The sequence below is a fragment of the Epinephelus lanceolatus genome, chromosome 3 (assembly GCF_041903045.1).
Source record: "Epinephelus lanceolatus isolate andai-2023 chromosome 3, ASM4190304v1, whole genome shotgun sequence".
In the NCBI taxonomy this organism is placed as follows: domain Eukaryota; kingdom Metazoa; phylum Chordata; class Actinopteri; order Perciformes; family Serranidae; genus Epinephelus; species Epinephelus lanceolatus.
Window position 1 is genome coordinate 48,054,600 of NC_135736.1, and position 14,483 is coordinate 48,069,082.

The window sequence follows — 14,483 nt, forward strand, 5'->3', positions numbered from 1 at the left end:
AGGACTTTGTACATGACTTGTACTACAGGCTTATGCAGCAAGTTCTCGTGAATCACTTGTACGAGACACTTAAAGGGAAATTTTGGTTTATTCCAACCTGTCTCCTATCGTCCTAAATTTGTTTCAAGTGACTAGTGACATAAAAATAATAGTTAGCATGTAAGCCGTTAGCCTAGATACAGCCGGGGCGCATAGTAGCGTCAGACCTGTTAAAACGTAAGTGAACGGGCAACCTTCAAGTGCAAAGTTAGTCCACTAAACAAGCTTTTTTTCCACAAAGACCGCCTCATATCGTTAGGATAAATGTCAGAGAACATATAGAAAACGACATGTAAACGTGTTGTCTTACCTTACCGGTTCCCATCCTGGGAACAGAACATTAATTTCACATGATAATTTTTTTGTTGTTGAGATTACGACATTAAAATTGATACTTCTTATAGTTTTTTCTGTACATGACTTCTACTAAAGGACTGGACCACTCCACAATTTCGTTCAGCCAAAGAGAAAATCTAAAATGATGACAAGTTCACGTAAATCATCTATATGAGCTGCTTAAGAATGAATCGAGTCCTGTGAGTGGCTCCTGCATGAGAGGAAATATTTTTGAAGTGTAGAAAATCTCCCTAAATGAAACGATTTCGGAGCAGTCTGTGCTTCACTTCACTTCCTGCAATTTTTTAAAGACTTCATCGTAGCAAACTCCACAGCGTCTCTGCCATGAGGCCAGTCTTTCGGATGCTCTGCTCAGTTCTCTGTTCGGAGTTTAACGAGTCTGAACTTTAGCAGCGCTGCGTGTTACATCAGTGTGAAAATAGCTCCTGAAAGTGCTGCTATCTGGGTCAGGGACGGGCAGCAACGTGCCGCGGAGGATCTGCAGCAGCTGGTTTCAGTCAGCAGATGAAGAAACTCTCACTGGCTGTCAGCTGTTGCACTGAAACATTATTTATTGTTCACAGCTTTACATGAACTCTTCTCTCCTGTACGCTCACATGCTGTTTATGTAGAGCTAAACCAGGCTGCATTCTGCTTTTTAATGCACCTCATGTAGACACCAGTGCCGTAAGGTGCTGCTGAGTTGTTAATAAACTGTACGCAACTCTCAAAAAGACGTGTTTTTATTTCTCTGTTTGACATGAATTTTTACTCCATTTCACACTTCCTACACTCTAATCTCAGTCCTAACATCTTGGCCCAAACCTGAGGATTTTTCCAAGTCTGTTTTAACACAGCTGCGGCCAGTTGTACAATAGAAGCATTAGTGACGGCTGTAATCATCAACTACTCTGTAAGACATGGGGGACAAAATCCAGAGTCTTTGTTCTGTGGGAAAATGACTGAATTCAACATGAAGCTTCAGCAGTCTGAGTTAGACAACACAAGTGGGTATTTCACAAAGTTAAAGCTTTTTATAGATTAAAACTCCCTCTTTAAGGTTCCCCGCTGAGCTGTGGCAAAGAGACATGTCTTGGTAGCTGCATGTGCGTTTGTTTCTGGGAAAGGAACACCAACAATAAACCCACACATGACTGCCAGGATAACTTGATTTAACTGAGAAAGAAAGAAAGTGCTGAAGCATCATATTGTCCTGTATTTCTCACAGGATACGCTCATTATGAGGGAATACATTTAAAGCCAGTGTGGACAGGAGGAATGATTACAGTGACGGTAATCTATTCTCAATATTGAAGCTGGAGCGTGGGACTTTTACATATATAAACGTCCATTGAGTGTTCATTGTTCAGGAGGTTTTTACCAGAAGCGGAATTATCTGCAGAGGTCTCCTCCTCTCCAAAACAAACAGACCAGCTGATTAAAATCAGTAAAAAATACTTACTACTTACTTAATACTTACTTAGTCACATTTCATTTGGGGCTGCAGTAGCTCAGTCCATAGGGACTTGAGTTGGGGACCGGACTGGACCAAAATATGGAGCGTGAACTGGTAGCTGGAGAGGTGCCAGTTCACCTCCTGGGCACTGCCGAGGTGCCCTGGAGCAAGGCACTGAACCCCCCAACTGCTCAAAGTGCCTGTCATGGGCATCCTCTCTCCACATTAGGCCCGTTTCCACCGCAGGAACTTCGGGGTAATTTTACGGGGCCGGGGCCGTTGGTGCGTGTCTCCACCGCAGGAACCACCCCCGAAGGACAGAGTTCCGGAACTTTTACAGGGGCTAAACAAGTCCCTGCCTCGGAGTAGGTACTCAGAACGGCCCCGAGAAACTCCTGGCTGGGGCTTGGGGATTACTTGGTGCTGATTGGATATACTCAAGGCGGGATGTGATGTTTTGTAAATAACATGGTTATCGTAGATTAGCTGGGCTAACCGTTAGCTGTTAGCGGTGTCTGTAATAACTCAATAAATGGTCTGTGAAAAAAATATTTTTTCCAGCGGATATCTTAGTTACAACATGATTGAGCTAGCAAAGCAGTTTTGTGTTGCTATGTGTGGTATTTATTCAGTTTTGGGAAATCACGATGTCTAGAAAGCATCAGCTGACAGGGACAGCTAACAGCAGCAAAGCTAACATCAGGAATCATCTGTTAAAAGCCTCCCGTTGTCGGATACGACATGAAACTACTCCAGTTAGCTCAATCATGTTGTAACTAAGACATCCGCTGGAAAAAAATATTTTTTCACGGGCCGTGACCGGAGTCATTACAGACACCGCTAACGGCTAACAGTGTCCCTACGTCGCCCCGGTCAAAATGGTCGCGCAACGATTACGTCACATCGAGAGCCTGGTAACTTTACAGGAACCTTCCTCCTACTCCACTCTCTCAGTGGAGACACGGCGGTTGAGAGGGCCGAGCGAGAGGACGTTCCTGTAGTAGTTCCTGCCCCCCAAATAGTACCAGGAACTTCTTCAGTGGAAACGGGCCTTTAGTGTATGTATAGGTCCTGTTTGTGCATGTGTGTGTTCGGACCTTTGTGTAATTGACAACAGAGGGGGAAAAAAATTGAATTTTTTATTCACATTTTTCTCTGCGCTCTTCTTTAACAGTCTTCTCTCACAATTTCCCCACAGGGATTAATAAAGTATTTCTGAATTAAGTTTATATTCAACATAATACCTCATTATTTCAATGCAAGGTTCTGGAACAAATGTATATGTGACACAAAGACGCAAGTTATTATTTTGGCTGATAAAAACTGCTCGGCTGCTGAGTCAAAAAGTTAATTTTTGGACAGTGACGTGGTAATCAATACATACAAGTACATACCATACAGAATTAAAGGCATCATATACAGTCACACACACACACACACACACACACACATACACACTCACTGACTCTCTGGATGAAGCTGTGCAGCCTCGGGCCTGTTCTGAGAAACAAGCCTGAACGACCCCTCAACACACACACACACACACACACACACACTCACAGTCTAATTAACAGGGCTCTCTCCACTTGGCTTCCCTCTCTAATTGGCTCACCATTTCTTCCCATTAATTATGCTCCATTTCATATCCCCTTAATGAGTGTAGCCCCGCCCCCCTTCTTTAACACTAATTAACAGCTTTGAGGCTCATAATAAAAACAAGAAGAAGAAGAAACAACCCTGTGATGTTTTACAGTGTGTTGACAGCTCTGTGTTTTGTCCCTCTGCAGCACCCGTACCCTTCAGAGGAGCAGAAGAAGCAGCTGGCTCAGGACACCGGCCTCACCATCCTGCAGGTCAACAACTGGTGAGTCGCTGACGCCACACTCTTGTTGTGTTGGGAACTCCCACCCTCCACCCGATCCTCCGAGGCAACCTGATGATTTGAATGATTAATTCCTGTGGGGTTGCCTCGTCTCCAAATATCCCCCAATTACAGTTGCAGAGGGGAGGAGGGGGTTAATTGGAGCATTAATTGGAGCTTGGAGGGTGGAGGTAGAGACCTGTAGGAGGTTTCCTGGTCTGTTCTGTTTACTGATTCAGAAATGAAAACGTCAGCAGGTTTCACTGTTGGGGATTTAACTGTTAGCACACCGTACAGTTCACCGTGACTGTGAAATCCGGGTGAGTAATGGTTTGGCAAGTTTTCTTTTTTTTTTTTTTTTCAAGATATTTTTTGGGGCATTTTTAGCCTTTAATGTATAGGACAGACAAGCGTGAAAGGGGGGGAGAGAGAGAGAGGGAATGACATGCAGCAAAGGGCCACAGGCTGGAGTCGAACCCGGGCCGCTGTGGCAACAGCCTTGTACATGGGGCGCCTGCTCTACCACTAAGCCACCGACGCCCCAGTTTGGCAAGTTTTCAATGATATAAGCAATTTCAAATGTGTGTATTCAAATTTTGTGACTCTTTCAACACAAGGAAGTTCTTCATGAAACTTTTAGGAGCGCTACCTGCATTGCATCCAGAGCCTGGTTCCACTTTATATTTTTACCTCCGCCAAGGAGGTTATGTTTTCACCAGCGTTGGTCTGTTTGTCTGCAAAATAACTCGAAAAGTTCTGAACGGATTTTGATGAAATTTTCAGGAAAGGTTCATAATGGGAAAAGATGATATAATTTTGGTTGTGTTTGGTTGAAGCGAAGTGGATAAAATAATAAAATGGTGGGAAATCCGAGCTGCTTGGCGGAGGTCTGCGCTGTCCGAGTGCTCTAGTTTAATTTGGTTTGGTGACGTTCAGGGAGAAGATCATGAATAAAAGGAATCAAACCCAGACTATTTGATGGGATGCAAACACCTGTCTCCAGTGCACACTTTGTGCATCCACCCATCCAACACAAACTCTCTCAAAGGTTTTGCAGCATCACAAAAATGTCACACTACTTCTGCTTTTCAGCCATTTCCAGGATTTGAAAATTGTCAAATAATAATGTGCTTTATAGTTTTTATTAGTTAATGAGGCGGAGCACTTTTTTTCACCATGTCAGATATCGTTAATGTAAACATACATGCCTAGAAAAAGTCCCATGAAATTATTTAATATATTAAAGAAATACTTCAACCCTCCAAATGATCATTTGCATATCAAATTAGTCGCCCCATGTTACATTAAATTCTTAAAGATAACGTCATGTTTCTCACATGCCTCAGTGGTGAACGAAGAATCCAAAAACTGAGGAAATTAAAGTCACAGACAGCTTCCCAGCCTCACGGCACTTTGTGATGTCGTCTCTTGCATTCTAGGTGCGCTTTTAAGGACTAAAATATGGCACCGATTGATTTAACGTGAGCAGGTACTCAGTAGTACCAATGTGATTTTGTCGATACCCTTAAAAGGCCGAGTGTTCAGCGAGGTAAAATGACTGTTTTCGTCAGTGGAGTCTGGCTCTGATGGCAACATAGATGAGTTTCTCTTTGTGTTCTGTCTGTTGAGGAGGTATCGAGTGAATAAATGAAACTTGGATTAAACTGCATGAGCTGTGTTGGAGTTTGTAAACAGATGCTTTGATATTTGTTGTTGTTAAATGCAGTCGGCTGTGACTTCAATGTATAGGAATTTTCTCTGTTTTTTGGATTCTTCGTCAGCGTGGAGTCATGCAGGACAAACGTTTTCTTTATGAATTCAGTGTAATGGGTGAGAAACTAATATAGAAATATTCATTTAGGGGTGAAGTGTTCCTTTAATGAGGTCTATGAGAGTTTATTGCGTCGTCTGTGTGTACTGCACATCTGCATCGCTCAACAAATGATTTGCCTGCATGATAAGAAAATTAAACCACACTTGAACTGAGTCGATTAGTCAGTCTGACACCTGAAAGAAAAACAGGGACTCAGGTGTTTTACATATATTTTGCATGAATAGAAACAGCAGATGAGTTCATTCACACAACCCAAAGCTGATTCCTGGAGCCTGTCGGCCTCTGAAGCCTCTGAAGCCATTAGTCAGACCCGCTTCCCCTCCGAATATTTGGCTGTTGCCGTGGTAACGCCCCTGGAGTAGCTCACAGTGTTTCCCTGATTCTGCAGATTCAGAGTGAATGAGCGAGCAGAGACGAAGGCCGTAAATGAAGCTTTGATCCGACCGCTTGTTTAAACTGTCAGATCTGTGTGTGTGTGTTGTTTTGTTGTTTCAACTTGTTGATTAATTTAGATCCGTTTCCTTTCCTCTCCTCGTTTTATTCTCACTTCCTTTTGTTTCTCTTCCCTCTCTCTTCCCTTTTCCTCTTATGTCCTCCCCTTGTTTCTTCCCCTCGCTTCCTTTTATTGCCTTTCCTCTCCTTGTTTCCTCACCTGTTGTCGCCTTGCTTCCTCCTCTCTCATTGTTTTCTCTCCTCTCCAGTCATGTCCTTGTGTTCTCTCCTTGTGTCCTTGCCTGTTTCCTCCTTGGTTCCTCTCCTCTCTTGTTCTTCTCTTCCCTCCTGTCATGTCCTTGCTACCTCTCCTCTCCTCATTTCCTCTCCTGTCCTTGCTTCCTCTCTCCTCCTTGTTTCCTCACCTGTTGTCTCCTTGCTTCCTCCTCTCTCTTTGCTTTCTCTCCTTGTGTCCTCACCTGTCGCCTCCTTGCTTCTGCTTCTCTCCTGTCCTCTCATCGTTTCCTTTCCTGTTTTCTCCTTGTTTCCTCTCCTCTCTTGTTTATCTCTCCCCTTCTCTCATCTCCCTGCTTACTCTCCTCTCCTCTCCTCTCCTCTCCTCTCCTTGTTTCCTCACCTGTTGCCTTCTTGCTCCCTCTCCCCTCCGTGTTCCATCTCCTGTTTTCTCCTTGTTTTCTCTACTCTCTTGTTTCCTCTCCTCTCCTGCCCTTTCCTTGCTTCCTCTCCTCTCCTTGTTTACTCACCCGTTGCCTTCTTGCTCCCTCTCCTCCTCATGTTTTTCTCTTCCCTCCTCATCTTCTTGCTTCCTCTCCTCCTCTTGTTTCCTTATTTCCTCTCCTCATTTTCTCTCCTCTCTACCCCTTCACTCCACTTCTTCCTCCTCTCCACCCCTTGCTTCTCTCTTCTCATTCTTCCTCTTCTCTCCCTTCATCTTCTGCCCCCCCTTGTCTCTCATCTCATCCTCTCATCCTTTAATCCTGTTTTCTTTCTTTTTTCTCTCTTACCCTCCTCTTTCTTTTAATCTCTTTTCCTCTTAATTCCTCTCTCTTTATCTCCTCTTCCTTCTCTCATTCTCTCCTCCTCTGTCCTCTTGTATCCCACTCTTCCTCTTCTCCTTTCATGTTTTCATCTGTCTTTATTATCCTCCTCTCTTCCTCACATCAACTCATAACTCCGGCATCCTTTCTCCTCCACATCGAGACACAAATTTCTTCATTTCATGTCATCATCAGATTATTGTTGTTAGTTAGACTGTGGGGTTGGATTTTGTCTCATTTTAATTTTTTTTTACTTACGAGAGGGAGGTGTGTGTGTGTGTGTGTGTGTGTGTGTGTGTGTGTGTGTGTGTGTGTGTGTGTAGGCAGTTGGTGTAAATGGCATTTTCATGGCAAACAGCTGGACTGGTTTATTTAAACACACCCGATGTGGAGGGGTGAGAGGGTGAGGGTGGAGGGGGGGAGGTGGGGGTGCGTACTGACCTGAGAATGACACCCTGGGTGGGCGGAGCTTGTTTTACAAGCAGCATGTTGGTGTGTGTGTGTTTGGTGATTGTGGTCATGTAGCAGCTTTGTTTAAACCCTCTGCAGAGGCGTCCCGACTGTACAGAGAGGAGCAAACCCCCCCTCCTCCTCCTCCTCTTCCTCCTCCTCCTCCAACCTGAGGGGAGGGGCTGGAGGCGACAGAGGGGGCGGGCCCAGAGAGTGACTTATGTTAGCCTATAGTTCGTCCATGTAAAAAGACTTCACATTTTGGCAGCTGTGGAGGAAGTGTTCAGATCCTTTGATTCAGTAAAAGTACGAACACCACGCTGTAAAAAAAACTGTGACACAAGTAAAAGACCTGCACTGAAAACTTTATATTGTGTAAATATAATCAGGAAAATGTAGTTAACGTATCAAAAGTATAAAAATGTCCCTGTGACTGTTATACTATTACTATACTATTAAACATGATATCAATAGATCATTATTATTAGATACACAGAGCCCAAAGTAGCATCTTCAAGCTGCTCATTTTTTCCCAAACCAACAGTTAAACCTCAGAATTTTTCAGTTTACTGTAATTTAATACAAAGAAAAGCAGCAAATCTTTACTTTTGAGAAGCTGAAAACATTAAAAATTACTCAAACAAATAGTTTAAATATTTTATCAATTGACTCACTAATTAATCAATTAACCATTTCATCTCTAATTTTGTGGGCAGTTGGGTAGTTTAATAACAATGCGTCATGGATAATAAACTCTCCATATGTTTGGTGTTAAAAAATCTTGGTTAAGTGAGTAATAAGAGTACAGCTGTTAAATAATTGTAGTATGGTAAAAGGTACAATTATTTACTTGCACGATGAAGTGGAGTACAAGTATGGAATGAAAACAGTCAAGTAAAGTATAAGTACACTAGCTTCTAGGCACACGATATACATCAGTGCGCTGTTCAGATAGAGGGCAGGCAACTGGGGGCAAAGACTATCACTGCACACATGGCAACGATATGTCGTTACGGCTGTTCAGTCAATCAAACTGAGAAAAAAAAGAGGCTACTTAATTTCAAAAATAGAGAAACTCTAAGAAAGAGTAGTTGAGAAGTTGGATGCAATTACAATGTGCTGTCACAAGCTGTGTTTTTAGCCACAATTCAGATTTTTAACAGCACTAGTGCTAGACTAGAAAACAGTTGCTCAAGTTAGCTAGTATTACCTGGTAACGTTAGCTAACTTCAGGCATGGTTGACCTAGTTGGAAGGAAATAGTAGCTAAAGGTAGCTATTAGCTAGTAAGATTAGCTAACTTAAGACACAGCTGACCTAGTTGGCAGGAAATTAGCTAAAGGTAGCTAGTTACTAGCTACCTTTAGCTACTATTTCCTGTCATCTAGGTCAACCATGCCTGTTACTAGGTAATACTAGCTGCTAGTATTACCTAGTGACGTTAGCGAACTTCAGGCATGGTTGACCGGGACAATTAGGGCAGGATTTGAGATTCGGGACAACTGCTTGGATTTCGGGACTGTCCCAAATTTTTCAGGACGCCTAGTAACATTGCTTCTTCATGGTTTTCCTGCAACTTGATTGGATGCTGTCGGATCGGTTCAAACAAAGTGGATCATAGGATAATTAAATGTCGACTTATTAATAGTGTAAACGTCAGTTGATTCAGGAAATGAATTGATTCGTGGCACACCTTTTGTAAAAACATACTTTTTAATCTTTGGGCTTCAAGTATTTTCAAGTCAAAAGGCTCAAGTCTGCGTGGCGTGATGAGTCATTGGTGTTACAGTCCAAGTCAAGTTGCAAGTGGTTATTAATTAATTAATATTACACTTGAGTGTAAAGTCATCAGATTTGTGACTCGAGTCTGACTCAAGTCCAAGTCATGTGACTCAAGTCAGACACTCCTCTATTTAGAGCTTTAATGGGGCCAAAAAACTCAGCCAGGCTCCACATCAGTCCACATTCTGTCCAAGCTCAACCTGAGCCCGAACCACGGCAGCAGTTTTGGGCTAAAGCCTGATTAAAACCCGAATTTCTACTGTTAAAAAAAAATCTATTAATAATAATACATTTCTTACAAGCTGAAGTTAAGTCCTTACAGTGCAGTAACAGACATTTATGACATGACTTTGGACATGTGCCTTCTCCTACTGAATGTTCCGCACAGCATAAATAGTATAACGTTTCTTGTCATTAATGAGAGGCAGATTTTATTGAGTTGCAGAGTCTGTACATTATTTATGACATTACACAGACTCTAAGGTCTGCATTAAAAACAAGAAAGGAAGAACTCAGGGAAATTAGAGCGAACCCAACCCAACTGCAGGAATTTTAAGAAATTCCAACCCATCAGGTAGGGCACTGATTCGGGCAGACAATCAAAGTTCTGTCTCCTTGTTACTAAGTATTTTATATTTTTAGAGGACAGTTTTTTGAAACAGACTCTGAAACATCATTTAGAGCATCATGTGACACTGAAGTTGTACTTCTCCTTCACTCCATCGATAATCAATATTCAATGTTTAACTGAAGGTAGTGTCTGTCGGTGACACAGTTAAGTTTCCTGTTGGAGCTGAAGCAGATCCTCCTTTACTCTCCTCTAAGAATTCTTCCTCCTGCTCCACCTCCTGCTTTCCTTTTTTCACTCCCTGAAAAGGCTGCTGTGGCTTTTGTTTTCCTGAAAAGGAAACAGGGTCGTCCCCCACTTTTTTCTTCTTCTTTTTTTTTACCCCCTTGAAATGGAGTTGAAATGGAACCATCTCTCCCCGGGGGTGAGGAGGTGGGGTGAGGGTGGGGAGGTGGTTGTAGGGGACATAAATCAAGTGGGAAACCACAGAGCTTTCACTCCGGGGCGGGTCAGGAGGGGTCGACAGGCGGTTCAGAAGGCTTTAAGCTGAGGAAGACCAGAGCGCTCCTCTGCAGAGGTGCGGCGGCGGGGGGAATATGGGGGAGTTCAGGGAGGGAGGTGGGTGGGGGGGGTCACAGAAGGTGCCAGGTCAGAGGTCACGCATACCAGGATGATGGCTTTCAAGAGTGTACTTAGAAGGGGACATGTATGAATGCACCGCTGCTGCAGCCCCCCTGAAGCCTGAAGCCATCACAGACTTGGGTTCAGTGTAGTTAACATTTTTCTTCCACTGTATTAACCCTGTTCATAAGCAGTGTATTAACCCCTGTGTTATCTGTAATATAATAATAATGATGCAAACACAATTATAAAAAATGTACTGAAATGTGACTAAATTCCTGTTTGCTCAGCCGATTTATTTGAACTGCAGATCTGATCCTACCTTGCACCTGTTTTAGTTAACCTGATCCTTGAGTTAACCTGAACTTAACTTTTTTAATGCTAGCAGCTAAACTGAGCGCTAAGCTAACCTTAATCAAACTTTTTTAGCTGCTAAACCTGACTTTTAGCTAATGGAAATACAAGTTTAAGCTGCTGAACTACCACCAGCTGGAATTTTACCTTATAAAATGAACTTTTAGTTTTCTGAATCCAAACTGTTTTACCTATTGCACAGAATTAATAACCTTACTCTAACAAAACAGCATTAGCCGACAAACTGTACCAGCAGCTAAACAGAACTCAGTTGCCGTCACCTGTTTCAACAGCCAATCAGCTTGTAGTGAAGTCCGCTGGTCAAGTCAAAATGACTGCAGATGGCGTGTTGGCTTGCTGCAGCAGGTGCTCCGTCCCCGCTGAGTCCTCTGTTTCTGTCCTCATGGTGTGCCGGTGTTGGACGGTGGGTCGCTGCCCCTGCTGGTTATTTATATTATTGTGGCGTATTAATTATGAATACAGTCCATCTGATGCTGGTTTTGTTTCATCACTGTAGCCAGTATCTCACTATCACTATCCTCATTCAGATTTTAAGAAGCTACAAATTATATTCAGCCACAAAATAAGTCTGAAAAGCTGCAAATCAGAACGAAGTACAGAGAGTTGTTGACTAGAGATGATACGCCGTCTCATGGTGGTCACACACAGCGCCTAGTTTTTAAAAACAACTTTCCTCTTGTTGTAAAATAATTGTTTCATCATTGTTTCATACTCTGTCACCATGGAAATTTTAGTTATTTTTGTATTAAAAACAATTTAAAAAATTACGCAACATTGCAAAATCTTTGTATTTTTGTCCAATTGTTCTAAAAAGGGCAAAATTTCTCCCTAATTTACAAATTTCAGCAGAGATAATTCTGAATTTTTCACTAAAAATAATTTTTAAATTATGTGTCTCGGAAAAAAAGTGTTATTTGGACCTTGCAGTAATATTTTAGCAACTAAATATTCCACTGTCCAGATAATAGGCTGATGTGTATGTTGTGAATTTAATCTGTTTTTTTTTTCCCCCCAGAATATCTGTTATTTTGACGCCCCACAGTGAATCAGAGGAAGTTTTCTCTGCAGCTTTACAGACAGAACATTAAAACACTGCTGCTCCACCTCATTTATAAACTGCCTCTGTGTGTCTGTCCCTCCTCCTGTTTGACTCCTCTTCCTGTTTTCCTCAGGTTCATCAACGCGAGGCGGCGGATTGTTCAGCCAATGATCGACCAGTCCAACAGAGCAGGCAAGTTTTTATGTTTTATATTTACGCTCTGGTCCAGATCTGCTTCTAGTGACCAATAGTAATGTGGTCTAGTAATTTACTGTAGTTTAATTTTGCTGGTTTGCTTTTGATGATAAAATCTCACATTCTTTACATTCTCTCAAAAAGTGCTGTTTTTGTTCATCAAAGGTTTGTTTTATCACATAATAATTTTGTGACCAATGAAAACACGTCCTTTATGGTGCATTTCAGGAAAGTCTGACATTTGAGATGTTACGTTTTGTGTCCAGAAAGCAAATCAAACCCAGAAGATGAACACAAACCAAAATAGATGTTGTGACTGTTGAAGCTTCTTGTGTCAGTAAAGTTGCCAAGTATCAAATTTTGAAGTTTTCGTTCAGTAGCAGTTTTGGCCATGGCTGTCACTTTTTAAAAAAAGAATCAAGATTGAAACGCATGCCGCTCAGCCTGATCTTAAACTACATTGTAGAACTGATTAGTGGTTCTGTTTATTCGTATAGTGCCTCTGCTGCACTTGAGTGATGAGCTTTGTTTTTCTTAGATGTACAGCTTTACCTCATCCATGATTCACGATTCAAGAATTTTATTGTCATATGCAGAGTAGAAAACTTGGTGGTTTGCTCCGTGCAATGAAATTCTTAATTGCCACTTGCTTCACACAAGACAGTAATAAAAATTAGAATTAAAGTTAGATTTAAGAAAAAAAATAAAATGAGCAACCATTTTGACTACGTTGATAGCAAAGAGGAAATATGTTTGATTTTGTTGCTTTTATAGCACAAGTTTTTTTTAGCTGAAATATTGTGCTGCAGAGCTTCTGTTCAAAAACAAGTGTGAACTGTACGTTTGGGAATGATGGAAAGTCAAGATAACTGGGTAACACTTTACTTGAAGGTATCTACATAAGGGTGACATGACACTGTCATAACTATGACATGACACTGTCATGAACCTGTCATAAACATTATGTACATGTCATAAACGTTTATGACCGCTGTCATTAAGTGTCTTTCGTTTTTGTAATGACAAGTTGACATTGTTTGGGTTGTCTTGATTATGACAACTGGACATTAATCAAAGTGACATTACCAGAAGTTGTCTTTGTCATGACAAGTTGACATTAAATTTGTTTGGGATGTCCTTATAATGACAACTTGACATTAACCAGGATGACATTACCAGAAGATGTCTTTGTCATGACAATAATAATCATTATGTCAACTTGTCATAAACACAAGAAGAGGTGCATTTCTTGTTAATGTCAACTTGTCATAATAAAGACATCCCAAACAAATTTAATGTCAACTTGTCATGACAAAGACGACTTCTGGTAATGTCACTTTGATTAATGTCAACTTGTTTATGACGTGTACATAATGTTCATGACAGGTTCATGACAGTGTCATGTCACTCTTATGAAGATACCTTCAAGTAAAGTGTTACTGAAAATTTTGCCTCATTGGTAGATTATGATCTATTGAATTATGGCATTGTGCCCTGTTGCCCAGCAGTGGTCTTGGACCAACATATGGTCTGTCATGCAGTTATCTTAGATTTAGTCTGTCTTGAGATGAAAATGTTTAGTTTTAGTCACATTTTAGTCATTTTCATCCTTCATAGTTTTAGTCAACAAAAAATCAAAGCGTTTTATTCGACGTTTAGTCATTATGTTTTCTATATGTGTTTTCTATCTTTAAACTAATCCAGTGAGGTTAACTCATGGATCATAAATCAGACTCAAGGTGACAGGTTGTATAAAATAATGTGTGTGTCATGTTTACAGCAGCGTGTGACAGGTTTAAGGGCTGATTTACGAGCACACACTTACTGATCATCATCTGAAAAGCTCAACATCTCTCTATTTATGCTCTCAACAAATAACTAATGTGAGCCAACTAGGATTTGTCCCCAGGTTCACTGTAAACTCTGACTTATCCATGTGACTGTTAAGAAGCAGAAACATAACTTGTTTCTTCATGTGCAACATGTTAGCCTGGAGGTTTAAACTGGTGTCCTCTCACAGAGTTGGTGATTCAAACTAAACTTTCATCTCTGTCAGAGAAAACTGATCTGAGTTCAGACTGTTTACTTACAGCACAGCTACACTCACAGATAACTGAGCCTCCTACCTGCCTGTCAAACACCATCAACCCACAAACCTTCTCCAGTCCGGACTGAGTGTAGTCCTGCGGGGTGAAGCTGTGAAGTGTGTTTTAGTGTTTTCGTTATGAAAAAAAACTTCATTGTAGTTTTTGTCAATGAAATTAACTCCGCTGTCACGTCTCTCAGCTGAGTCACGATAAGAATTCATGACTCTAATATGAGACAGTGACCATCGTAACAGAGACAAATATCATGTAGTCTGACTCCGGCATTAGTTTTACTGACTGTGTTATCTGAGTTGTGGACACAAGTACAAGCATGACAGTTATTAGAAACCT

General features: G+C 41.5%; 1 protein-coding gene across 1 annotated transcript in view; it reads left to right on the forward strand.

Annotated features, from left to right (window-relative positions):
- meis1a (Meis homeobox 1 a) overlaps positions 1 to 14,483 on the forward strand; it is a 75,250-nt gene that overhangs the window by 50,059 nt on the left and 10,708 nt on the right. The window contains exons 9-10 of the mRNA XM_078166519.1: positions 3,619 to 3,695; positions 11,984 to 12,042. Of these exons, the coding sequence (XP_078022645.1) occupies positions 3,619 to 3,695; positions 11,984 to 12,042 (136 nt within the window). The remainder of the gene's footprint in view (positions 1 to 3,618; positions 3,696 to 11,983; positions 12,043 to 14,483) is intronic.